General features: G+C 38.6%; 2 protein-coding genes across 2 annotated transcripts in view; one reads left to right on the top strand and one right to left on the bottom strand.

Annotated features, from left to right (window-relative positions):
• The window catches only part of NET1 (neuroepithelial cell transforming 1), a 57,913-nt gene extending 30,680 nt beyond the window's left edge, over positions 1 to 27,233 (bottom strand). Inside the window, exons 1-3 of the mRNA XM_059403992.1 lie at positions 26,971 to 27,233; positions 8,623 to 8,689; positions 4,097 to 4,156 (exon numbers count right to left, since the gene is read on the bottom strand). Of these exons, the coding sequence (XP_059259975.1) occupies positions 4,097 to 4,156; positions 8,623 to 8,689; positions 26,971 to 27,098 (255 nt within the window). The 5' untranslated portion in view covers positions 27,099 to 27,233. The remainder of the gene's footprint in view (positions 1 to 4,096; positions 4,157 to 8,622; positions 8,690 to 26,970) is intronic.
• The window catches only part of LOC132020017 (prostaglandin F synthase 1-like), a 147,081-nt gene continuing 145,862 nt past the window's right edge, over positions 26,745 to 27,963 (top strand). Inside the window, exon 1 of the mRNA XM_059403995.1 lies at positions 26,745 to 26,802. The gene's annotated coding sequence lies outside the window, so the exon portion shown is untranslated. The remainder of the gene's footprint in view (positions 26,803 to 27,963) is intronic.

Here is a 27,963-nt window from a genome sequence, read left to right as displayed (position 1 = left end):
TTGATCTCAGCTCAGGTTGTGATCTTGGGGTCACGAGTTTAAGCCCCGCACTGGGCTCCACGCTGGGCATGGAGCCTTCTAAAAAAAAAGATAAAGAGAAAATATTTCGAGAGAAAATGATAAATATAAAAGATTAAAAAATCCAAACTAAGTAAAAATCAGGAAGGGGACAGAAAACAATGGAATAGAAAAAAATGACAAAAACTATGAGAACAAGTCATCTGAATTTATTAAAGTCTAGAGCAGGGGTTGGCAAACTCTCTATAAAAGGCCAAATAGTAAATATTTCAGTCTCTGTAGGTCAGATGGTCCTTGTCACTGCTACTTAACCTCTGCCACTGGAGTGTTTTTAAAAGCAACCATTAACAATATATGTAAGTCACTGAGCAGGTCAGACATGGGTTGATAGCTAACTGACCCTTCGCTAGAAAAGGAGTTTCAGAAAACCAAAAATCTAGAACTGGTGCTCAGCATTCAATATACACTTATCTGCAGAACTAAAGCCTAAAAATGGGTACCAGGGTACACAGCACAATCTGCGATGATTTTGTAGATACAATAAAACTACATTCAAGAAATGGAAAATGGTGAATGTATATGAAAAGTAAAATAAGCACTTAATACTTTAAATGTATTAATTTAGAATAAAGGGATTATTACTTTAGTTTATTAACAGGGGAGAAGGAGAGGAGGGAGAGAAGAGGTGTCAGTTGATTATAATAATGCTCATAGGAATGAACCAATTGACAATAGCTAAAAAGGGGAAACTGAAGGCAAAAATATCCAAGAGAACAAAAACATGAACCTTCCTAAATATGGAAAGACATGCCAAAGCAAAACACACAAGCAAAACAAATAAGGAAAGAATAAAATAGAGCATATAATAAAGACAGCATTCTACTGTTTAGCCAAGAGAGTGGGATACACAAATATACACGCAATTGCTTCTATTTTTAAAAAGTGAAAGAATAAACCATAAAATTTAAAAAACAAAAAAAGGGATTTTTTATGGAAGAAAGAAGTAGGGTAGAAGATCCAGGAATAGAAACAAGAATCCGTAGACCTGACTTTGAAATTCCATACAGTTTTGTTACACGATTTTAAGAAAAATTAAGTTTAAAAAGTAGTTCTTAAAAATTGAAAATAAAAAGGAACAAGTAAATTGTTGCCATAATTACACACAGAAAAGTACTAGCTCAGGGGCACCTGGGTGGTGCAGTTAAACATCCAACTCTTGGTTTTAGCTCAGGTTCTGACCTCAGGGTCCTGGGATTGAGCCCCACGTTGGGCTCCACACTCATTGGGGAGTCTGCTTGAGGATTCTCTCTCTTTCTCTCTTCTTCTGTCCCTCCCCACTCACACTCTCTCTCTCTTAAAAAAAAAAAAAAAGAATAGTTCAATAATTTAACATAGTAAGCTGTACATACTGTAACTAATATGCAAAAAACAAAAATCCTGAAAAATAAAACATACAATGTTTTCAATAATTGTCTCATTTATATTAATATAGTAGCAGTAACAATCTGCAGTAATGCAGACTGTTGTCTTTGAACTGTGAGTAAATCAAGTGAATAGTTATGTCAGTGTCCCAAGACCTAGATTTTTGGTGTGGCTGGAGAGATCTAGACAGGAAGATTAATGCAACTGAGTAAAAAACACTGTAACCTCAAATCTGAAGTATCAGTACAAACTCAAAATTTATTATATCTGAAAAAGATTTGTCCATTAAAAAGGCACAGAAACAAGAATCAATACAGCAGCAAGGACTGTTCATAATGCTCAGGTTTAAGCCTCTACCATTTCCTAAGGAAAGCAGGGTTTTTAGAAATAGGGCTGTTTCCAGGTATGGAGCAGAAACATCAACAAAATATACAAGTGGGCCTGGAAGAACTTGTCATCCTGGAAGAAAGGGAGGCCATTTAGCTTCTAGATATCAAGTGAGGCTCATGTTAAAGGATACAGGAAATCGATACATTGCATTCCTTACATTTACATCATGTTAAATGTCGATTATATAATGAAACGGGGAAATAAGGACACTGGCATCATTCTGACGCCAAAGATAGGGGAATCTGAGCACTGTAAGCATAATAATGGAAGTGGATTAAAACACTACAAATGTGCTAATATTCGTATGTTCATAATCACATTAAAAAGAAAAAAAATCACTAATTACTTTTAGAGAATTTTAATGAATAAAACACATCACTTGAAAACTGATAAAAGGAATAATGCACTTGTTCTACTTTTAGTTTAAGTATCTTGTAGTAACCAGATGGTTGGTGAGGAAAGTTTTCTTTTTTTTTTTTTTTTTAAGATTTTTTTTTTTTTTTTGGGGGGGGGGATGGATTGGGGGGGTGGGGGGGGGGTGGTGGAGAGAGGCAGAGAGAGAAGCAGGCTCCCGACTGAGCAGGGAGCCTAACATGGAGCTCAACGTGGGACTCCATCCCAGCACCCTGGGATCATGACCCAAGCCAAAGGCAGATGCGTAACCAACTGAGCCAGCCACTCGGACACCGCAAGGGGAGTTTTCTTTTTACAGAAGTAATCTAGTTAATAAAAATGTCTGATAAAGGCACAATGTTACCACTTTGCAACCCTCAATGATAAAAGAATTCTAGGCAATGAGAATTAATTTTGCCCAAAGCAATCTCTAGATCTACCAGTTTATCCGGAATAAAGGGAAGAGAGAGGAACAGAAGAAACGACACCAGAGAGATGCGATCGTGACTATGCGGGATGTGAAGGGCTCTACACATGCCTACTTCTTCAACGACAAAAAACTCTTAAAGAAAAAGAAAAAAAGAAAAGCTAGAGAGAGAACCTACAAATTAAAAGACAGTGAAGGGAGATAATCCCAATGTATGGACCTCATATAAATTCCAATTCAAACAGACAAAACGAACAAAACCAAAACAAAAAAGGTGTAAGACAAATCAAGGAAGTGTGAACACTCAATCTAATGATACAGATAACATGATACAACATAAAGGATTTTCTTCAAAATAATCTAGGGCAGAGGCGGCAAACAGAGAGATAAAATGACAATAACTTGATCACATGATGGGAACTGGTGAAGTTGGGATAAACAAAAGGAGGATTATTTTTCAGTAGATTTGACCATGGATTTTATTGTGGCAAACTATAAATACTGTCTACTTCTGTATGTGATCTGATTTGAAGCATACCTAAAAATACTCAGGGCTGTAATTTCATTTTTTTTCTTTCTTTGAATACAGGATTTTTAAATGTAACTAAAACTGTTTTGCAAAAAGCCTTAACACTTAAAACAGAGCTCTCCCATAAACATATTACATATGTACACATGCCACCCTCTCCCCTGCAAATCTGGCTTGCTGGATTTGGTAAAATGTTGATGGGCAAACCTATAAAAATTGCCATCATTAGACATGATGTCAAACATTTTTAAAATCTCACTTAAAAAATGTATAACCTTTATGTAACAATCTTTAAAAAGGTTCCTTAAAACCAAGATGGTTCTGTAAAATTTGCCAGTTGACAAAAATGGACTAAGTAATTCCACAGATACCAAGTTTTGGGACTTAAATATAATTTTACATAAAGGATACATAATCATTTTTTAAGTGTGCATTGGATTTTGGTTTGTCACAGGTCACACATTGGAAACACAGACACTTCTGACCTACAGACGAGCTGTTTGGTTTGCATGGTCCAACATATAAAGATTGGGAGCTTTCACATAAAAACCCAGATTTTGACAGTTCTACAAGCAGCTGTGAGCTAGAGCACAGGAGCAGCTGCCTCTTGCAGGAGGGTATGTTTCTTCTCTCCACCACGGTCCCTCGCTTCCTTCCTCCTGGCATACACGGTAGGCCGGGCCTCTTCAGACATTTGAGTGTGAGATCACTAGTTAAAGCCTAACACTGTTCTTAGGGAGGCTTTTACCTCATTCTTAACAAAGTACAACAGAAAAAAGACATCTGTAAGAGTCCATATTATTTAGTTTTGAACTTAAAATTTTTTAAAAATTAGCATTCATCATCCTTATAGCACAAAAATAAAATATTATCTGCATATTTTTAAATGCTTTTCTTTGACAAGAAGAAAGGCTTACCTTTAAATCAAGGCTGTTAAGGCTTATGACATCATCATCTTTCGCTCTCCGCTTTCTTTTCTATATGAAAAAAAAGATTTCATTCTTATATAGAAGGAATGCATGTTACTTCATTAAACAGAGACTCCATAAAACCAGAAAAATCACTTTAAAAAAGTGAAGCTCTATTCATAATTATTTTTGAAAAAAAATTATTTTTGAGGGATGATCATAAATTATCTCTAGCATATTTACTGTTTAAATCGTCCCCCTGGCCTGAATCATCTCATGCTGCCAAGTTTCACCCTATCAGAAAACTTTATGTAAAGTCTTTTCAGAAGAGAAATCTTAGTAAGTCAAGGGCTAACTGTATTTATGAGAGAAAAAGTAAAATATGTTTTAAACATACAGGTGACGAGTTTTTTAAAAATCATATTATTTATCCTATGGAGGGGGGAGGGTCTTCACTAGAAAAAAAATACCCTTTTCTCATGGCCCAAAGTAAATTAAGACTTGTTGCCAGAAGCAGGATTTATCTACTGGAAGACAACATACTCCGAGTTACCATTCATCACTCTCACTCAGCCCTCCTGGTGCCTGTAGTGGTGAAAATGTATACAATCTCATCTCTGTCCTTCATCACTATTGAAGAAGAATTCTTAAGTAACACATCACCCACTCACAACTCAAAATAACTTTTCAGATTACCTGGGACATAGTCTAGCTCTTGTGAACTCTCAAAACTGACCAGCTAGGATTCCCTTCCAGGACCTAACTCCACTCCAAGGAGAAACTGGTGGTAGTGGAATCAGAATGGAGCAGGACAGGGACACTGGAGAAAAGGAAAGACAGAGTCCAGATGGAAGTGGGGAATTGATGGAGCCTGGAAATCGCAGAAACAAGGAACCATAAAAAGAGAGGGAGCTCTGTTAAGTTAGAAAAGTTATCTGAACCAGGCCTCTTTGTAAAATTCAGAAAAACTAAATTCACATTAAAATGAACAGAAAATTCTCCAAGTCAAATCCTACACAAATGACTCGAAGAAAAAAGGGAAAGGGGAAGAATAATATCCCTATAGGGAATGAAAGTACTCTGGAATGAAATGCTCAAAGAAGCAGAGCAAAACTAGGACATACTATTCCAAAGTTAGCTAAAGGCATTAGGAAAATGATAGAAGACTTGAAAGAAAAATATAAATCAGGATTGGAAAAAACTAAAAATGAGGTGACAAGAAATCCTTATTGATCTTAAGGTCATATCCAGAAGATCTAGAAAAATAAGTAATATGATCCTAATTCTGAAAAAAACAAAGCAAAGATCCTGCATTTATGTGTATCTTATTTGTGAGTCTCTGTGTGTGTGTGTAAATAATTATACGAGCCAAACAGAGGAACAGGCATGGTACTGCTGACACAGGTTAGAGTGGAGGCTGGGACGGAAGGACTGACGGGGGAGGAGAGAGGGAAGGAGGAAACTGCCAAACAAAAAGAAGTGTACTGAGGGGAAAGCTCATTCATGATTATACTTACACATTTATATAAAATTCTGTACATGTGTTTGCATATGTAGAAAGACATTTAACAGATTTGAAAATATTCTACTATATTTTCTTTTAAACATTCTGAAGTTTTGCTTTTCCTACATATTCAGTCCATCCAGAATTCGTTTGTTTGTATATAGTATGAGACGGCAGAGCTAGCCGTGCCCACCGCTAAGACCACTGTTGCAGGCACCATTCCTTCTAATGTCTACAATGCGTTAAGGTCTCATACATATGTCAGTTTCTGGGTTCTCAATCTTATGGCACTGGTCTGTTTACCTAGACTTTCATCCACACTGTGATTCCATAATCACTGTACCTGTGGAGGAAGCCTTAACAGCTAATAAGGTAAAGTCATAATGTTCCCTGACTTGCACAATACTTCCGCGCTCTGGGCTTTCTACTTTCTTTCTGAATTATAGAATGAGATCTCTCTCTCTCTCTTTTTTTTTTTTAAAGATTTTATTTATTTATTTGAGAGAGAGACAGTGAGAGAGAGCATGAGCGAGGAGGTCAGAGGGAGAAGCAGACTCCCCATGGAGCTGGGAGCCCAATGCGGGACTCGATCCCGGGATTCCGGGATCATGACCTGAGCCGAAGGCAGTCGTCCAACCAACTGAGCCACCCAGGCATCCCTAGAATGAGATCTCTTACACTCTAGTGGGATTTCTATCAGAACTACACTGAATTTATAAATTAATATAGGAAGTACTAACATTTTTAGGTTATTGAGTCTTTCCTTGTACACCTATCTTTCCATTTAATTTGGTGTCTATGTTCTTTATTAATGCTTTCCAATTTTCCCAACAAAAATCTCACAGATCTTTTCAGATTTTTTTTTCTTTTCACAGATTTATTCATAGTTTTAAAAATTGTTTTTACTTCAATAGAAGCATCTTTACAAATTACATTTGTTTATTACCAGTGTATATACACATTTTATTGAATCCCTTTTATAAATGTTATAGCCAGTAATTTTGTTTGAACTTTTAGTTCTAATAGCTGCTATCAATATTCACTGGGATAGTCCATGTAGATAGTCATAATGTCCCTAAGTGATGAAATGCTATTGTCTCTTTCTTTCTAATTTGAATACCACCTGTTCTCCTGTCTCACTATGTTGGCTAGAAGCACCAGTAAAATTCTGGATAGACATGGTGACAGCAGGCTTTTTTCCAAAATTTTAAGGAAATGTTTCTAACATATTATCATTACAAAACATGTTGTTTGTGGAAGATCTCAGGCTAAGAAAGTTCTGTACTATTCCCAGTTTGCCAAGAATTTTATCATGACTGGGCAATGATTTTATTTTTATCCATTTTCATTTTTCCATCTATTTTTTTTGGTTCATTCTACTGTTCCTTCTTTAATTACTTGAGTCAAATGCTTACTTTTTGTCCTCTTTTTTCTCAACCTAGGTATGTGAAAGTTTATTAATCTCTCTCTTAGTACTCCTTAATCACATTCTGAATGTTTTAACACATGAACCATGAGCTATTTCTTTTATCATGGGAGAACTCTACAAATATGTTTTCCCCAAGAGGGATGTACCATCCCAGAGGACATGCAAGATATCTTCCCTGGAGTGCAGGAGGAAAATGTTAGAACTTCAATATCTATGTATTTATTAATCCTTAAAAATAAGGTTTACTAATATTTAATATACAGATGATGAACTCATCATCATCCACATTATAAGGTTAGACAACAGTGATCCAATCAGTTCCCAGAAAGTGACCTCACACTGTGAAAATGTCATGGCTATTTGAAATACAGACTTACATCCACTATCATGAACTTCACCCGAGGTTGAGTACTGTGCTTTGACTTATTAGCTAATAAAGCTGGTCCATACATAAAAATCCTAACTAAACATAGCAGGGTACGTGTTCAAAATATTTTTGCTGATAGGTTTGCAAAATTAAGTTTGGAGACACTTCTCTTCTGTTTGAGTTTAGGCTTGTCAACTATGAAAGGAAAAAAATCAAGATGAAAAAAAGTCTCAAGGAGAATAGAGTATTGTATTAAAATCAGGAGACTCTTGGTATGAATCCGTAACTGACCAATTAATATAAGTAACTGGTAAGAGCAAAAAAATCTCAAACAGAAGTCCCCAACAGAGATATAAATTAAATACAAAAGAACAGAATGCAAATTAAATATGCATTGCTGAACCCATCAGTACACGATCCGGTAAAACTTGGCAAACTAGAAACAGAATGATTTTTGCTATTTCCTCCAAATAAGAAAATGTAAGAATCATGCTCTATTTGTACATACATTATTTATGAGTATTATGAGCTAATGAGTTTTTAATTACAAAAAGAACCAATTGTCTGGTTAGATGCCTCTGTAAAAGTCTCATTCTAAAAATAATGAGAGGAGGATACTAGGATGATTAATAACAGAAAATAATTCATTCATCATATATATCATCTGCAATCATTTTTATATTTTTCAACCAAGAAACAAGCTGTTAAGAGTATGTACATAAAAACAGCTTCATATTTCATAATATATTCTCTTAATTTTAAAACTGTAGGAATAAAAGGATTACATAAGGTTAAAAATAAATAGAGGGACGCCTGGGTGGCTCAGTTGGTTAAGCAGCTGCCTTCGGCTCAGGTCATGATCCCAACATCCTGGGATCGAGTCCCACATAGGGCTCCTTGCTCGGCGGGGAGCCTGCTTTTCCCTCTGCCTCTGCCTGCCATTCTGTCTGCCTGTGCTCGCTCTCTCCCCCTCTCTCTCTGATAAATAAATAAAATCTTAAAAAAAAAAAAAAAGATCTGCTATTTTTCAAAATATTTTATATTTAATTGAAATAAAATTTGTTTTTAGCTTGTTAGCAGAAGAAAAAAGAAATTAGGCTGCCAAAGATGGCGACAGAAACTCTGTATCTCAAGATATTCAAGAAGTACAGACAACTGAGTTGTACACCAAGACTGAAAGACAACCTAGGAATTAGTTCTCTCAATGTCTTGACATAAAATACCCAGGTACTCACCAAGGTGAAGTCCCAGTGAGGGCCAGGTGTTAAAAATGTGAAGGAGCTACCTCTCCGAAGGGAATGTCTGTTAAAAGAAAATTCAAGCAAAAAGTTAACCGAGAGCAACTTTAGTAAAACAAAGCTCTAGACAGAAAAAAAGCTATCTTTCTCATAGGTTCAAAACTATTTAAAGTAACTTTATTAGTCATTCAATTGTAGAAATATAAAGAAGGGATGCAAAAAAAAAAAAAATCAGGATTTATCCCCTGGTCATTTTTAGAATCTTTACAAAAGTGAAAGGGCCTTTATAAAATTAGTGGACATATTAAAAATAATTCACCAAACCAAGCAGGGTTATTTTAGGAACATATACATGGTTCAATAGTAAGAAATCTATTTTTTATATAGTATATTAAACTAATAAGTTAAATAAAAAGCAGTAAATGATGCAAAAATTATTTAACAAAATTACGCATTCTTGCCTAACATTTAAAAACAAGAATAAAGGATGCTCAACATAATAAATAAAACTCAAATGCCTTTAATTTGAATTTCTTGTTTAAATCTCTTCCATGTACTGATTTTTTTTAAAAATTACGGTTTAATTAACCAAATAAGGAATTTTAAAAATTATATCTGAGACAAAGATCTCAAGTAAGATTAAAATTTGACTAGGATTTTGTTACTATTAAGTGACAGATTTTTCTTCTGTTTATCTTTCCACTCAAGAGAATCCTTTTAACAAAAACCTGTCCTTGCTTTTATAAAATATAAACCTCTGTTTATAAAACATGCAGAAAAATCACAAAATATAGTTAGCACAAGAAATACAGGTTATAAACTATACTTACCACTAATCTCTTTGGATATAAATAATTCTAAAATAAATATGTTTCCCCCTTGTATAGAAATAAGTGAGAAAAAAAGCCACCGATCACTTGTGTTCAGGCAGATTCAAAGGCGGGCTGAAGAATGCGAAAGCTTCACAGTGGAATAAAGGGAAGGTTTCAAGTGTGCCCTGATTGGAGGCTGTTGGCATGGGAAGCTGAAGGTGAGCTAAGCAGGGGTGGGATATCCTCTGTGAGTGGTAGGGGGTATATATTTGGCTTGCTCTGATTAGTTCAAAGTTGGAAGCAAGGATAAAAATTAGGGAACTTGGCAGTTATCAATCAAGTCCTAACCACTGTGGGTTGATTGTTAAAAAAGTTATTGTTCAGCTTTCTGGATTGTAAGGCCATTCTCCACTTGTATATTCATTCCACTTCTCACCCTTGATCCTCACGGTCTTTGTTCATTCTAGGTTACAGTAATACCACAGATGGCTCTTGCAGCTGCAAGAATTTACAAGCTTAATCAAATATAAGGTAGTTTTCTAAGCTAAATATAAAGCAGAAGTTCGCTTATGTTTTGATATGGACACAGGGAAGACAGCTACAAGAAAAAGGAGGATGTCAAAAGACTTCACAGAAGAATTAATATTTAAGTGATACTAAGCTGAATCAAAGAGACATAGCAATTAGCAAAGCATATGAGAGCCAGGAAGGCTTTTAGGGCAAAGGGAACAGCACAAGTTAAGCAGGAGTGAAATGAATTACATTCAGGGAACTGCAAGTAGTTCCTTATGTTTAGGTATCAAGAGAAATAACGAAGGGCAAGCTAAAAGGCCTTACATAAACGACTCTTATAAAGAGTATGGACTTGATCTTGAATGTATGGTGGCCCCAATCCACTATGGAATTTTCAGTAACAAGAAGGATGGCAGCAGGACTGGTTGGGAAGACTGGTCAGGAGGCAGCTCCCATATTGCTTACAATAGACACCAAGGGGCTGAAGCAATAGCAACAAAGTTAGGAGAAGCACATTAGAAAGCGGGCATGGGGGCACCTGGGTGGTTCAGTGTATTAAGCCTCTGCCTTCAGCTCAGGTCATGATCCTAGAGTCCTGGGATGGAGCTCCTCATTGGTCTCTCTCTGCTCAGCAGGGAGCCTACTACCCCTCCCTCTCTTCCTGTCTCTCTGCCCACTAGTGATCTCTCTCTGCGTGTCAAATAAATAAGTAAAATCTTAAAAAAAAAAAAAAAAAAAAAGAGGGCTCAGTGACAAAACTGGCAGATTTTTCCCTCTTCCTCCCTATGTCAGCTCAGTTTCCACCAAGGTTCCTGGCATAGTGAAATACGGTTCTACTAATAATAATTAGAAATAGATGCAGAAAGAGCTTAAGATAATTAAGCAAACGTTTCCTAAATAATTATTTGTGAAAGATTAAAGCACACTGAGCCTTTTATTACTCTTAAAGCTCGTATTTCTCCCCCAAAAGCCTCTTCAGTGGAGCCAGATAACCCAAGGAATTGGTTTTTCTTGCCACTGCTGAAAAAGTAACGATGAAGAAAACAGTAATGATTTTTGATAAAACACTGGAATGAGGAATTTAGGTGAAACCAACATGACATCTGAAATGCCTTAGAATTCACAAGTCTCAACAATACAAAGATACAGTATCATAAACAATGCTAAAAGATTATAAGAAAAACAGGACCTTCATACCATATGTATCCATGGATCATGCTGTTTAAAAACAGGACTCTAGGTTAAGTGCTATCACATACTACATGCTTAATAAGAGCAACAGTGGGGACTGAGTTGAGAAGCATCAATTATGATTTCTCATAAGATTATTTTTAATCCAGTGCAAATATTCATTAGAGTAGTAATCATAGTGACAGTTAAAATATTCAGTAAATATGTCCTTAAGTTTTAAGAACACAAAACCAAAGTTATTCATTTTTTTAGTCCCTAGAATCAACCAAACTGACCTCAGAATGAATTTGATGTTTGAAAGCTGGAAAGAAAAATAGTTCTTAGGAATTTCAACTAGGTCAACAAACTGGAAAAATATTTCCAATCAGATGGCAAGATTCTTTCCAGTACAAGCTATAATCAGTTTTATAGTTATGCTATTTTTTCCCAATTCAATAACAAGTACCTATTTATTTTGAATACCCATGGAAAAAAAGAACCCAATAAACAAGTTGTGCCCAGGAACCATGTAAGATCGTGCCAACTTTTAAAAATCTTGGAAAGACATACAGTCATCTTTCACAGGGGTCAGACTCCAAATGTAATAGCTATTTTAAATCCTTGTGGGAAAAAAACTTTGATTTCATAAAACGTTAAAATTGTAAGTGGCCTTTCCAGAAGATACTAAGCAGAGTTCATTTCAAGAGGTATTAAAGGGTGATATAAGAAAGGACAGTCCTTCATCTTTTCCATAATTTTTGTCCAGTCCTTTTTTCATATATTTAAACAATTACAACATTTCAGGCAGAAAATAAACTAATACATGTAGAAACTAGCTTGGTGTATTAAATTGTGTTTCCTATTAACCCCATTGTGACTGTTCCTTAGCCTAACATCCATACTTCTTTTCCTGTCATTTGGTGTGTTTTTAAACAATGTAATGATTTTACACTAACTACTTTTAGTCTAACAAAACAATTACAATGGTAAAGAGAAAAATTATGTTAATTTATTCTTAAGCCAAATCATGTTTTCAATTATGATTTGTGTCACTGCCCTCCTCTGTCATGGCAAATAATTAAAAATAGCAGAAAGGTAGCTCAATGAACATTTTCAGGAAATGTACTGACAACATAAAGGAGATAATTCTTCCAATGAAAAAGGAAGAAAATGTAAAGATACTGCCTTATCATAAGGTAGATATTTAGGGGTTTCCAAAAGAACAACCAAAATGATTTAGCAAAGGAATCGTTTTAAAAAGCAAGCGAAAGGGGCACCAGGCTCAGTCAGTTAAGCATCTGCCTTTGGCTCAGGTCATGATCCCAGGGTCCTGGGATGCAGCCCCGAGCTGAGCTCCCTGCTCATCAGAGAGCCTGCTTCTTTCTCCCTCACCTCCACCCCCACTATCCCACGTTGTGCTCTCTTGCTATCTCTCTCTCAAATAAATAAATGAAATCTTAGCAAAAAACAAAACAAAACAAAAACAAAAAACCAAGCAAAATAGAAGGACTAAAGATAGCAATATAGCAGATGAGGTTACTGACATCAGCAAGAAGACTTGAGGCACAGGACACCTAAAATATACACGGTATAATTGAAAACTGTGTGTGATACCTCCAGATTTATAAGAATTAGTTCCTATGTGGTAAAACAAGAAAATAGAGTAGTGCTGAAATGTGCTGCTAGACTAAGGAAGCCGGTCCCACACACCAGCAGTGCAACTCAAATTAATGCCTGGTCCTAATCACAAACTACTATCCATACCTCACAAACAGCTAAAATTTAAAATTTTAATCTGTAAATGCCAACGGTACCATGAATGTAGAAATAAGGATGTAAACTATTCTCTGTCGTGAACATTTGTTGATATTCAGGGCACTCAACTACTCAGGTTATCAGTTTCTTTGCAAATTAGGCAAAAAACAATGACAAATGTTACTGAAGCCATTCATTCATTTGGGTAAAACATCCAATGTAGTGGACTGTTTTGACTACTTAGCATCTTTGCTATTAAGAAATTGTGTCTTCTCCCACTTTATAAAGGTTCTGTAGGAGCCCAAACTCATGTAGACTATTATCCCTTATCCTACTAGGGTTTTTTCAACTTTGTTATTTGTGAGCCCCAAATAGCAGATACATCTTGCAACATCTCTAAGTCTAGAACGCAGCTGAGCATCTGTAATGTATGCTGTAAGCCAGCATACACACAGAAAATGTGGAATATTCATTTCATATAATGGAATATTATTTAGCAATAAAAAGGAATGAAATATTCATGCAAGCCATAATATGGATGAACTGCAAGATTATATATTGTGATTGCATTTACACGAGATGTCCAGAAATACAAATATATACAGATGGAAAGCAGGTTAAGTGGCTGCCTAGGAATGGGGGTAGAAGTGGGGACTGACTGCATACAAACTTGTAATATTTTTGGTGATGAAATGTTCTTTCAGTGGATTGTGGTAATAGTTGCACAACTGTATAAATTTACTAATACTCACTGAACTGCACACTTAAAATGGGTAAATGTTATCATATGCAAATTGCATCTCAATAAAACTGTTAACAAGTTGTCATTTGATGTGGGAACAAATAACCTTAGGAACTAATGTGGGTATCATTTTATTTTTAGCAACTACATAAATATTAATAATATGACAATCTTGAGTTATCAAGAACTGGATTAATTATTTGTTTAAATGCCCTAATTTGGTTTAAAATACGTTTTGAAAAATAGCCTATCCAAAAAGTTACATTCCCTTACAGGGAACAGGAATCCTTAGATCTGAGTTTATACTACAGCTAGCCTGGCTTAAGACTGGGCCTTTAACCCTGGTTATTATTCTACAAATTCATCAATTTTATTAGAAAAACAAAATTTACAGAGTTCACTACTGGTAGATCATAGGCGCAGTATTATCTTTTTAAAAAAATTTTAAAATTTTATTTATTTGAGAGAGAGGGCGAGAGAGAGAGAGTGCATGCGTGCACACGATAGTGGGGGGAGGGGGTGGTGGAGACAAACAGGCTCCGGGATGAGTGCAGAGACTGGCAGGGTAGCATGGGCAGAGTGTAGGGGTGGTGGTGGTAGTGGCTTGATCTCAGGATCCCGAGTCATAAACTCAGCAGAAATCAAGGGTCAGTGGCTTAACTGACTGAGCCACCCAGATGCCTCACAGTATTATCTTTCTACTATGGAGAGCATTATTTCAAATCTGTTAAAAGGAGTATGTTATAAAATCCTTAAAGGATCAGTATAGATTCAGACTCCTGTTATTCAAGCAGTGTATAATATTCAGTGGATCCTCCTAAGGTCCCAAAGGGCAGAAACATTATTATTTAAATGTCATTTACATCTAACAACTTAGTATTTGCATAGAAAAGCTCCTTAAATGTGGTTACATGAATGATGGTAATTGTTTTGCTGGTTAATGCTACTAATACATCCCTTTAGAGACATTCTGTGGAGGAAACATGGCAAACAGAACATTAAATTAGGAGTTAGGAAATACAGGACAAACATCTCCTAGTATCTAGCTGTGAAATTTCAGAGCTTCACACTCTCCTCTATAAAAGAAGTTGTGCTAAATTCTAAGGCCCTCTCGGTATTAAAATGAACAAGACAATGTTTCTTAGAGTTAATAACAGCAGCAAGAAATTTAGGGAATGGCTGTTTCGTTCCAGGCACCATTCTAAGCATTTAGATGTTTATATGAGTTCTATGCATTGACTTATAATCCTTACAGCAACTCTACAAGGCAAGTACTTATAAATGAGGTATAATGAAGAGGCTGGCAGCACGCATCAATGAAACTGGTCAAGGCCTCAAAGATGTCAGTAGCAGTATCAGGATTTATATCCCGTCAGTCTGGTCTAGCACTATGCTGTTAAAAAGTATACTACATCACATCTACAAGAGCTGTCAAGAGAGCTAATTGCTAATATTCTTTGATAGACAGTATATATGTGATAATTCTAGTGTTTCCTGCAAAAAATACAAATAATGATACCTAATATTCATGGAGCATTTGCTATGTCTAGGTACTGTTCTAACGCTTTATATAAATTATGTTGGGTAATTTTTACAACCTTATGAGATAGATACTGTAAGGTAAGATCTAAAGAGATTAAGTCTCAAGAACCAGACAGAGTCTGAGCCCAGGAAGCCTGACTGTAAAGCCTCAGATCTTTAAATACTAGTATTTTATTGGGTTGTGGGTCTTAGTCTAAAAGAATGTACATTCCCAGAGAAAACAATCAGGTGACTCAAAACTGGGGCCAGAAGAGCCTCAGCATCAGGAAAACGAGGCGAGGAAAGCAGGCGTCTTGAGCTCGGAACCCCACGGCGGGGCCTAGGGCTGTCAGTAGACAAGGTCCCTTCCTGCTACTCCAGAACAAAAGGGAGGGATAGAAGGGGAGAGCAGACTTGAGAAATCTGCTACAGAACCTATACAGAAGCTTGCACTCTGCTGGATTCTAGCTATTTCTACTCTTTCTCCCCCCTAATTATCTCTCTCCCCTGCCACAGCCTATATCAGTCAGCAGTCACCACACATATGATATATTCCCCCCCAAAATCAACATTTAGCAGAGGCAAACCAGGTATATAATCCTATATTTAACTTGGTACAGACTTAAAAACAGTAAGTCCTCTATCTCTCCCGGATCTGTACATCCTAGCTGTTTCTATTGCGTAGTTTATTCTCTGATCTAGCCCATTTCTTGTTAGGCCAGGAATAATTATTAGTAATGCGTATAGGTGGAAGTGAGCTCCAGACCTATGCGTCAGGCTGATTAAAGGGTGGGCATGCATGCGTACATATGCATGTGCATACACACACACACAAACACACACACACACTCACACACACACACCCTGTACTGACTAGTTTCACTTTAAACTCCTGACTGTAAATTTCAGGTAGGTCTTCACTTTAGCCCAGCAATGCTATTACTTGTCACTTTTCTCACTTCCTCTCCACCTTGTCACTTCCTCTCCTACTCTTGGAAGTAATTATTTCAAACCTTTCTCTCTTTACTCTTCCAATATGCCCTCCTCAACCCTACCTCACTTTCAGCTTATGACTTTGCATCTTATAATATTATATCCCTCACATTTACATTGTTCAATCTACCGATACACCCTAAACAACGTCTTCTCTTTTTGTTATAATGTATAAGCTGTATTAACTAAGACCAAACCTTCCATTTATACACTGGGTTATATATTCTCTTTACTACTCTAAAAGAAGCCAAAGACAAAACACGGTAACTTCAAAAAATACCGAATAATGAGTTATGAAATGTAAACAGACATTCCAACAATTTAAAAATTGCTAGAGGAAGATCCTTCCTGAATAAGGGCACATAGTCAGTGTAATAAAGTCTTAAGGAAAAGCAATTGTGTGGTCAATGGATTTGTGAACAGAATTAGCTGTTCATTTTCAGAGACTATCTTTACGTGAGTGAACTATTAACAAACTATGATTATTTGGACTTAGGTATTTTGCAGGCATTTACTCTATAATGAAGTATTGCTGTCAATGATAAAAATTTGTGCTTTCAAATGAAAATTAGAATTTTTGAAAACAGTATCCATCATTGTGAGTATGACATCTCAACACTTAAAAGCTTTTCAAGTGAGACTGGTGATTATATAAATGACTGTGATTTATTGATAACATGTAACAGTATGTATCAACCTTTGGAAGAGCTACATAACTCAGTACACCAATACTTTCTAAATGACAAATACATAGTGTCACAAAATCATGGTAAGTAGAGCAGGCCTATTAAAAAATTTAAAAGATAGTGGATTTTAATGTAACAGAGAATGAAGAGTTCATTCCAACATTTCAGATTCCAAACTGCAGCCAAACTTTAAGAAACCACCACTTGCCAAGTTTTGGTATATTATCAAAGAATATCCACAATTGTCTGAGAAGACTATTAAAGAGCTCATGCACTTTGAACTAAAAATCTGTGTCAGGGTAGATTTTCTGCATAAACTCATACACTTCATTCTCTATAAACTTCATTTTTATATGCTGCAAGAAGCAAATGTAAGAATCCTGTTATCTTTTGTTAAGTTAGATACTAGAAATGTGCAAAACTTATAAAAACTCCAGACTTCTCACCAATTTGTTTTTAAAAATCTTTGTTTTAAAAAATATGTTGATTTTGCAAATATGTTGTTAGTGGGTCTGACTGCTAAAAGAAATTTAAGAAATTAATCATTTTAAATAAATATAATCCACATCAACACAAGCTCTTTGGTGTCCTCAGCAATTTTAAAAAGGGTACAGAAGTTGTGACAATGCAAAAACAAGAACTGTTGCCCTAGAAAAAGCCTGTACAGGTCCAGAAAGAAAATGTACACCAAAATATACCTTATACAATATACCAGATAAACTCCCTATGAATTATGGAAAAAGACTTAAAACTATTATAGTTAATAAATTTCACTGCATAAAAATATCATAACATATTTAATTTCCTTCCATTTTTTCCTAACCTTTTTACTATAAAAATGTGTTGTAATATATTGTCTTGCACATACACCCATATATACTTGTACCATTATTTTCCTAAGATATAAATTCTTATACATACAGCGCTCAGCTTAAATATATGCACTATTAAAATTTTGTTTTATCTGCCAAATTTCTTCTACATTCATCTAATGGGAGTACCAGAGGAGAGAAAGGAGCAGAAACTGTATTTGAAGAATTTATTTCTCAAACTTACAGAAAAACAATAACTACACATCCAGAAAGCTCAGTGAACTCTAAGTAAGATAAACTCAAGAGGATCCAAACACATACCACAGTAAAAATGGTCAAATGTAGGAGACAATTTTAAAAGGAGCAAGAGAAAAATGACTTGCTACTTAAAGGTAATTCCAAGAAGATTAATGGCTGACTTATCAGCAGAAACTACAAAAACCAGAAAGCAGTGAGATGCCATAGTCAAAAGGCTCAAAGAAAAAAAACTATCAACAAAGAATCTTATATCCAACAAAACTATCTTTCAAATATGAAGGTGAACTAAAGACATTATCAGATACAAAAACTGAGAAAATCTGCTGTTTGTAGACCTGACTCATATATTAAAGGAAGTATTCAGGCTAAAAGCAAGGAAGCCTACATGGTAATCTGAATCTACCCAAAAAAATAAAGAGCACTAATAAAATCAGTTTAAATGAGAAAAAAAATTCATAAAGAAATTAAAATGCCATAAAGTAGAAAACATTCACTTAATGCAAAAGAAAGCAATAAAGGACGAACAGAGAAACCAAGGTTACATATAAAACAAAAAGTAAAAGAGCAGGCATAAATCAAACTATATCAATAGTTAACATTAAATGTTGAGAGGAGTAAATCACCCAATCAAAAAATAGACTGTTAACTTGGATCTTAAAAAAAGAAACATAGGGGCACCTGGGTGCTCAGTGGGTTAAAGCCTCTACCTTAGGCTCAGGTCATGATCCCAGGGTCCTGGGATCATCCGCATCCAGGCTCTCTGCTCAGCAGGGAGCCCGCTTCCTCCTCTCTCTCTGCCTGCCTCTCTGCCTACTTGTGATCTCTGCCTGTCAAATAAATAAATAAAATCTTAAAAAAAAAAAAAAAGAAACATAATCCAACTATGTATCATTGACCTTTGAACAACGTGGGGTTAAGAGGATGTCATGACCCCTCATCTATGAGATCAAAAATCCATGTTTAATTTTCATTCCTGCAAAATTTAATTACTAAAAGCCTGTGTTGACCACAAATAAGCCTAAACTATAACATAAACAGTAGATCAGCACATATTTTGTATGTTGCATGTGTTCTATACTGCATTCTTACTATAAAGCAAGCTAGAGAAAATGTTATTAAGAAAATCATAAGGAAAAGAAAATATATTTACAGTACTGTAAAACATCCATGTATTAGGGAGACCCATGCAGCTCAAACCCATGTTGTTCAAGGGTCAACTGTGCCACCTATAGGAGACATACTTCAGCTTCAAAGATACAAATAGCTTGAAAGTAAAAAGAAAAAGATATCATGCAAGGAGCAAACCACAAGAAAGCTAGACTGGCTAGATTAGTATCAAACGAACTAGACTTTAAAACAAAAAACAGTTGCCAGAGATAAGGGGGGCAATTTTATAATAATAAAAGGCTCAGCCCATCAGGGAAGAATAGTAATTACAAATATATGTGTATCTAATAACAAAATAAAATACAGGAAGCAAAAACTGACAGAAATGAAGGGAAAAACAGACAATTCAACAATAATAGTTTCAATACCTCATCTTCAATAATGGTAGAATAACTAGAAGATCAACAAGGAAATACAAAACTTGAACAACCCTATAAACCATTTAGATCTAGCAGCTACCTATAGACTACATCCAAAAGAATATACATTCTTTTCAAATCCATATGAAGCATTCTCCTTGAGAGACTATATTCTATGGCACAGAATAAAATTTAGTATATTTAAGGGGATATAAATTTAATATATTTAAAAGGATATAAATACAAAATATGTTCTCAACCACAGTTGAATGAAATTGGAAATCAACAACAGGAAGAAAATTGGGTAAGTAATAAATATGTGGAAGTTAAACAAAGCACTCCTAAACAATCAATGGGGCGAAGAAGAAAGCAAAGGGAAATCACAAAATAATTTGAGATTAGTGATAATGAAGACACAAAATATCAAAACTTGTAGGATACAACTAAAGCAGTGCTTGAGGGGAAATTTATAGCTATAAATAACTATATTAAGAAAAAGATTTCAAATAAATACTTTTCCATTTAAGACAATGGGTAAAGAAGGGAAACTTAACCTAATGCAAGCAAAAGGACAGAAATAATAAAGGTTAAAGCAGAAATTATTGAAAGAGAGAATAAAAGAACAGTAGAGAGAAATCAATGAAACCAAAAGCTGGTCCTCTGGAAAGATCAACAAAATGGACAAATGTCTAGGCAGATAGGACCCAAATTACTAGAAACAGAAATAAAAGAGGTGGCATTACCACTTACCTTACAAAACTAAAAAGGATTATAAAGAATACTATGAATAATTATATACCAACAATATTAACTTAGATGAAATGAGCAAATTTCTAAAAGACACAAACTACTGAAACTGATTTAAGAAGTACATTTTTAATAAGGGAAGAGACTAAACTAGCAATCAAAAAACTATCCACAAAGAGAGGTGCCTGGGTGGCTCAGTGGGTTCAAGCCTCTGCCTTCGGCTCAGGTCATCATCTCAGGGTCCTGGGATCGAGCCCCATATTGGGCTCTCTGCTCAGCAGGGAGCCTGCTTCCTCCTCTCTCTCTGCCTGCCTCTCTGCGTACTTGTCATCTCTGTCTGTCAAATAAATAAATAAATTAAAAAAAAAAAAAAAAAAACAACTATCCACAAAGAAAAGCCCAGGTCTAGATGACTTTATCCCTGACTCCTACCTAACACTTACAGAACTAATACCAAGGGGCGCCTGGGTGGCTCAGATGGTTAGGCGTCTGCCTTGGGCTCAGATCATGGTCCGGGGGTCCTAGGATCCAGTCCTCCAGGTCGGGCTCCCTGGCAGGGATCCTGCTTCTTCCTCTCCCTTGACTGCTCCCCCTGCTTGTGTTCTCTTGTTCTCTCTGTAAATAAAATCTTTAAAGAAAAAAAAAAAAAACATCTAAAACCAGTTCTTCATTAAGTCTTCCAAAGACTCATGAGACCAGTATTACCCTGATACCAAAACCAGAGAGATACTGGAAAAATCTTACAGACCAATCTCTTGTGAATGTAGATGGAAAAAATCCTAAATAAAATATGAACAAACTGAATCTAACAGTATAAAAGTTATACACCATGACTAGGTAGGACTTCTATCAGGAAGGCAAAGTTGTTATAACACCTAAAAATTAATGTAATTAATTAGTTTTTTCAGTAAATTTTGAAAAGACCAAAATTGGGGTTGGGGGAAGAGAGGCATTTGACAAACTCCCACATACTCTCAAGATAAAATCACTCAAAAAACTAGGACCAGAAAGGAACTTCTCAGTCTGATAAAGGCATCTATAAACTCCCACAGCTAACATCATAGTAAAGGTGAAAGACTGGATGCTTTAGCCCTAAAATCAGAAACTAAGGATTTCCAGTCTTGAGGACTCTATTCAACAGTGTACTGGAGGTTCTAGTGAGGGCAATTACGGAAGATAAAGAATTAAGGTATCCAGGTGGGAAAAGAAAAAATACAACTATTTTTACTCATTGATGACATAATGTTGTATGTAGAAAATTTTCAAAGAATTCACCAAAAAGCCCCCATCACTTATTAGAATAAATGAATTCAGCAACAGGGCTGGATACAAAAATCAATTGTATTTTTATACACTTGAAATTATGAAATTATAAATGAAGTTAAGAATTAAATTCCATTTGTAATAGGACCTGAAAGAAAAAAAAGTTTAGGAGTAAATTGAACAAATAGTACAAAAGTTATACTCTGAAAACTACAAAATACTGCTGAAAGAATTAAAGAGCTAAATTGTTGGAAAAACATTCCTTGTTCATAGACTGGAACACTTAACATTGCTAAGATGACAATATCCCCCACAACTGATTCAGTGTAATTCCAATCAGAATCCCAGCTGACTTTTGTAAAAATTGACAGGCTGATACCAAAATTCACATGGAGGGGCGCCTGGGTGGCTCAGTGGGTTAAAGCCTCTGCCTTCCGCTCAGGTCATGATCCCAGGGTCCTGGGATTAACCCTGCATCATGCTCTCCTAGGCAGGGAGCCTGCTTCCCATTCTCTCTCTGCCTGTCTCTCCACCTACTTGTGACTTCTCTCTGTCAAATAAGTAAATAAAATCTTAAATAAAATAAAATAAAATTGACATGGAGTTGCTAGAATCCCAAAATAGCCAAAACAATCATGAAAAAAAGAAAAAAGCTGGACTTGTATGTCTGGATATCAAAGCTTACTACAAAGGAATGATAATCAATAAGGTGTGGTGCTGGCATAAGGATATACATACAGATCAAGGGAATAAAATTAAAAGTCCAAAAATAAACTAAGATACCTATGGGCAACTGGTTTTTGACAACGTGCCAAGCCCATTTGATGGGGAAAGAGCAGGTTTTCCAACAAATGGTGCTGGAATGACTGGATAGGCACAAGAAAAAGAAACAGTACCTCCATACTTCACATCATATCTAAAAATTAGCTCACATGGATCAAAGATCTAAATAAAAGAGCTTAAACTGGAAAATCTAGGGGTAAGCCTTCACAACCTTGAATTTAGCAAAGGATTCTTAGATGTGACACCAGAAGAAAAAGCAACAAATGTAAATAAATTGTACTTCACTGAAATCAAAAACTTTTATTCTTCAAGGGACAACATCAGGAAACTAAAAAGACAACCCAGGGAATAAGAGAAAATATTTGCAAATCGTATATCTGATAAAGGACTTGAGGACACATAACCCAATTTAAAAAACGGGCAAAGGATGGCCCACCAAAAATGGCCACAGGATTCCATTCATATGAAATATCCAGGACACGGCCATACAGAGACAGAAAGATAAAGGAGGAGGGAGGGGTATTAGGGAGGGGATAACTGAAAGGCATGGATGGGGTTTCTTTTCAAGATTAAAAAAATTTTTTTTTCTTTTTATTAACATGTATTATTTGTCTTGGGGGTACAGGTCTGTGAAAAAAAAAAAAGGTTTAAAATTAACTGTGGTGATGGCTGCACATACCTGAACACATAAAAATACACAGTACCTTTTAATGGGTAAAATTGTATGTATGTGAACGCTGTTAAAAAAAGTCAATCATACTTTCATTTTTCTTCTGTTGTTTTTCAAATTAGTGTACAGTGAGTTTACCTACAAAAAGTTTTATATTTAACTGATTTACTAGTCTTTCTCCTTGTGATTTCTGGATTTGATATCAGCTTAGTTATTTCTTGCTCCATTATCAATTGATATCACCCTGTCATATTTTATGTTTTCTAGAAAATAGAATATGGATCAATTACTTTCCTTTATGGTTTGTCTCCAAGTTCTTCTCACTTCATTTCTATCCTCATGCTGCCTGTGTTACCACCTTTTCCTCAGCAGACCTCATTTCCACCCTCACACACAAAAAATGGGAGCCTCAAATTCCTTCTCACAACCTCCCCCATTCCCCAAAACTTACCAAATATACCAACCATAGCTCTTAGTCAGGCTAAATTCTCTCTCCACACTTAATTTGAATTCCATCCTTTTCTGCCTTCTTGCTTAATCACCCCTTCTCTCTGGTCTCTTTAACGTCTCCATCTACCTATCTCCCAAGGGTACCAAGTTTATCCCTTAAAGAGTCTGCCCCACAAAACTCTGTTGTCTCCCTCCATTATTTGCCTTCCTTTTGCAGGGAAACTTCTCGAAGTACAACGCACACTCAATATTTGTTTTCCAAGATCACTGCCAGCTCTCAGTTTCAAACACGCATCATTTTTCATCCAGGATACTGCAGACTGACTTCCCACCAAAGTCAATGTCTATATTCGGGATTTTTAATTTGGTATCCATAATTGGACTGCAAGGGACCACAAATCTGATATTTTATGTACATCAGCACTTTTTTTGGGAATCGTTTTTATAAGACTTAAAGAGTGTAATGACCTCAAATGTTACCTATTTTTCTCAAGGAAGGCAGAATGACTTTTTAAAATGCAAATATGATCATGTCATTGGCTTGTCTTTCAGTATTTCCCCATCACCTTGAAGATAAAACCCAAACTCTCAAGGCATGCAGATCTTGAAGATCACCTTGAAGATAAAACCCAAATTCTCATGGCATTCCAGATGTGGCTCTTATCTCTTTAGCATAATCTTGCATCACTATCCCTAAGTCCTCCACCTACACAATTAGCATCCAGTCACAGCCTACCAGGTATGCTACTTCAAACTTACACTCACAGCCTTTTAGCATGCTTCTCCCCCATATGAAATCACCCATTCACACCTCTCCGAACTGGTCCTCCAAGACTCACGGATTTCAACAGGAAATTATTTTCTGTTCTTTTCTTAAGTGTCCCTTTTATTTGCATCTATGGCATCCTGTGTATATCTCTACAGTAACTTTTATCACAATTATAATTATTAACTTATTATAATTATTAATTTATCTTTCTTCCCTATAAAATTATAAACTCTTTTAAAGTAAGGATATCCATCTTCTACTTCTCGTGTCTTACATATTTCCCGAGTAAATCATACCTCACTCTCTTCTTAAACCCTGCAAACATTCTAAATTCAATATTTTAAGTAGTCTATGATTGCCAGATTTAACGGTCTTTTTATTCCTTACCTAACTTAGACTTTGTAGTCCTTATCAGTAACATTTGACATAGTCTATCATATCCTCTTTTTTGGAATATTCTCCTCATTTGCCCTCCTAGATTCTGTTATTTGGTTCTTTTCTTACCTCACCAGCTGCTCCCTGAGTATCCTCTTTACCCTGACCTTTAAATGTTGGGAGTGCCTCAGCAGTTAGTCCTCAAACTCTTCTTTATTTTATACTCACTATCTATGATTTCAAGTCTGTTTGCTCACAACTCTCAAATTTGTATCCGGTTACACAGGTGGGTTTGCTTTATGAAATTTAACAAGCTAAACACTAATGATCTTTGTACCCTTTCATTCAAGTTTTATAGTTCAATAAGAGGTTAAAAGAAGAGAAAAAAGCAAAAAAGAGAGTAATGACTAGAATAATGTATAGAATTGTTGAATCACCATATTGTACACCTGAAACTAATAACTCCATGTTGATGACACTTCGATATAAGAAAAAAGAAAAAGGAAAAAAATGGTGATGAATTCTTTAATACAAGCCTCATAACCTACCCCAAAGCAAGCTTTTCTCATAGTCTTCCTTTTCCGAGAAGAGTAAAACCCATTGTTCTAGGGCTCAGGCCAAAAACCTCAAGAGAGCTCCTTCCACTTTTTCCTTTAATTCCAGTTAATCCATCTGCAAACTCTGTCAGCTGTGTCTTCAAACACATCCCAAAGATGAGTATTTTCCACATGTCCCACTGTGATACGATGTCTCAGTGCAGCGCCCTCCCTAGCTGGTGTCTGCCTAGCGCAGTCGCGGTCCTTGTAAATACACATCACATCATGTCCTCTCGCTTCCCAACCCACTAATTCAAATTTCAAGTCCTTTCAGTGGTCTCCCAGGTCCCACCTGATCTGGTCCCAGCCATCTCTCTGACCTCGTCCTCTGCCCTTCTTCCCTTTGTCTCACGCACTCGGTCACCCCGGCTTCGTTGCAGTTCCTTAAACATAGCACATGGCATTGTACTTCAAGGCTTTTGCACGTGCTGCCCCTGTCTCCAAATAGTCCATGGCTTAGTTCCTTAGTTTATTCAGATCTCAAATGTCATCATCATCAGAGAGGCCTTTCCTTTATTTAGCTCTTTAAAAAAAAACCAATGCTACCCTTTCCTTACGTCTACGCAGGCCTTAATTCTCTTCACAGCAGGCCACCTGACGTTTAATGTATTTGATTATTGTCTTACTCCCCCGGTCAGAATTTAAGCTTCCTGAGAGCAGGGACCTCACCTGTGTTCTTCACCAGAACCGCCAGCATCGAGGGCCCTGGAGGTGCCCCACAGTATTACGGAGGGAACGTGGAATGCATTTAGGGCGCCTGTTTGCTATTTCTGAAACTCTGCTTTCCCCAGCCGGTCTTTCCTTCCGCTCTTTCACTACCTCTTAAACAGAGGCTGCGATCAGTACCAAGATTTTACAGCGTACACTAAGACAAGGAGTCCTTTAAACTTCAAAATAATAAAAAAATCAGTTTCTAATGGGGGAAAAAAAAAACCCAAAAAACCCAAACCCTAGATTTCTGCCGAGCAGCTTAACAATGGGTTTATAAATGCGTTCCTGATTAAAGGAAGCCGTCGTGGCTCCCAAGAAGGGCCCCGGACAGGACCCGCAGGTAGGGCTGGACGATGAATCGCGCAGGGGACTACGTGAGATGGGCCTCGGGGACTTCCGAAGTGACGGGCGTCGGCGGAATTCTCACGGACAACCGCGGGCGGCCGCCGTTAACCAGCGCCGAGCGCTCTCCGTGCAGGGACTCGGCGCGCCGGGGACGTGCATCCTCGGACCCAGCTGCACTGCGGACGGGGCACTGCCGTCGTGTCACGCGAGCGACGCCAGGGCCGGCGGCCTCCAGCAGCGCGACGGGGAGCGCGGCTCCGAGCAGCTCCGAGCACTCGCTCCCAGCGCCCCGCGCGGACACGCGCGCCCCGCGCGGACCGCGCCGGCGAGGAGGAGCTCAGCGGCCCCCTCCGGCCGCTCGTCGCCGGGACGCTGGCCGCGGCTGGGCTCGGACACCGGAACTGCGGCGTCCGCACCGCATCCCGCGCGAACGCTCGCTCCCGGGCTCCACGTCGTGCCCCCGCGGAGACCGCGGCTCGGCTCGGCCCGGCGCCCGCAGGCCCCAGGGCAGGCTCAGGCTCGGGGCGTGCACGGAGGACGCGCCCCGCCGAGCCCCGGCCCCGCAGCGGAGGGAGAACCCGCCCACCACCTCCGCGGTCCGCGCCCCCGACAGAGGCCGGGAGGAGGAGCAAGAGGGTGAGCAGCCCGCGTCCCCGCGGGAGGAACCGGAGAGCGAGGAGGTGAGTGAGGAGCGCCCCCACCGAGGACGGTCCGCAGGAGGAGGAGGAGGAGGGCGGTGGGCAGCTCGCCCCCCCCGCGTCCCTCCCCTCTCTCCCCTCTCCCTCCTTCCCACTCCGGCCTCGGAGCGGATGCCCGGGTCCCCCGTCGCTGCCGCCCCGCGCGCTTACCGGCCGTCCGGCTCAGGCCTGGGGGTGTCGGCCGAAGGTTCCCCGCCGCCGCCCGCGTTGAGCCCGGAGGCCCGGCGGCTTCGCCGCCGCGGCCGGGGCTGCTTCTGGGCCGCCAGCTCGGGCTCCATGGCGCGGACGGGGGGGGCCCGGGGGTGGGGCGGTGGCCGGGTGCCCGGAAGACCCGCTGGGACGGGCACCGCGCCCGACCACTTCTGCCCGGAGAGCAGATCCTGTCAGGAGGGCGCCGCCACCGCCGCCGCCATCTTCCGGGGTTTGAAAATGGCGGCCGTGCGGCGGCCAGCCAATCGGGAGACAGCGGGCGGTTGCTGGGAGACGGGAGGTCCCGCCCCGCGGGCGCGGGCGCGGACGCCGAAGAGCAGTACAGTAGGCGGCCTCGGGTTCCTCCCTCCCGGCTCACCGGTTGGGACTCACGCCACAGGCCAGGGCGAACGGCAGCCCGAGGCCGGTCCTACTACGCGGGGGTGGGCGGCGGGAGAGATCGGACGTGATGACCCGAACTGAGCTGTGGTGGTTGCCACGGAGGAGCTGAATTACTCGCGTGAGGTAGATCCCAGGTACCTCAGGGAACGGAAAGAGGAGCTGAATTACTCGCGTGAGGTAGATCCCAGGTACCTCAGGGAACGGAAAGGTGCTCTCGGAGCGTCTCTAGGGAACCAGCGAAACCCGATCGCGAGTCGTCCTCGGGGGAGGGAGCCCCTCGCGCGCAGACTCTTCCACAGACTTAGAGGATGGAGGGAGTCTTCATTCATCCCCTAAGTCTGTGGAAGCGGCAACGAAGCGGACGGCAAGTGAGGGTGAGGGACCTTCTCCGGTATAAAGACGGTCGTTCTCTAGCTCGTTCCTTGATGTCAAAGGTCCCTTTCTGCGCGTCGGGGGCGCGGGGGCGGAAATGAGCTGTGCGCACGCAAACGCCAGGCGCGGAAGGGGCGCCCCGACTCCCCGGTCCCCCCGGAGCGACTCCCCGGTCCCCCC

The sequence above is a fragment of the Mustela nigripes genome, chromosome 6, assembly GCF_022355385.1.
Source record: "Mustela nigripes isolate SB6536 chromosome 6, MUSNIG.SB6536, whole genome shotgun sequence".
Taxonomy (NCBI): Eukaryota; Metazoa; Chordata; class Mammalia; order Carnivora; family Mustelidae; genus Mustela; species Mustela nigripes.
This window is presented reverse-complemented; position numbering and strand designations above follow the sequence as displayed.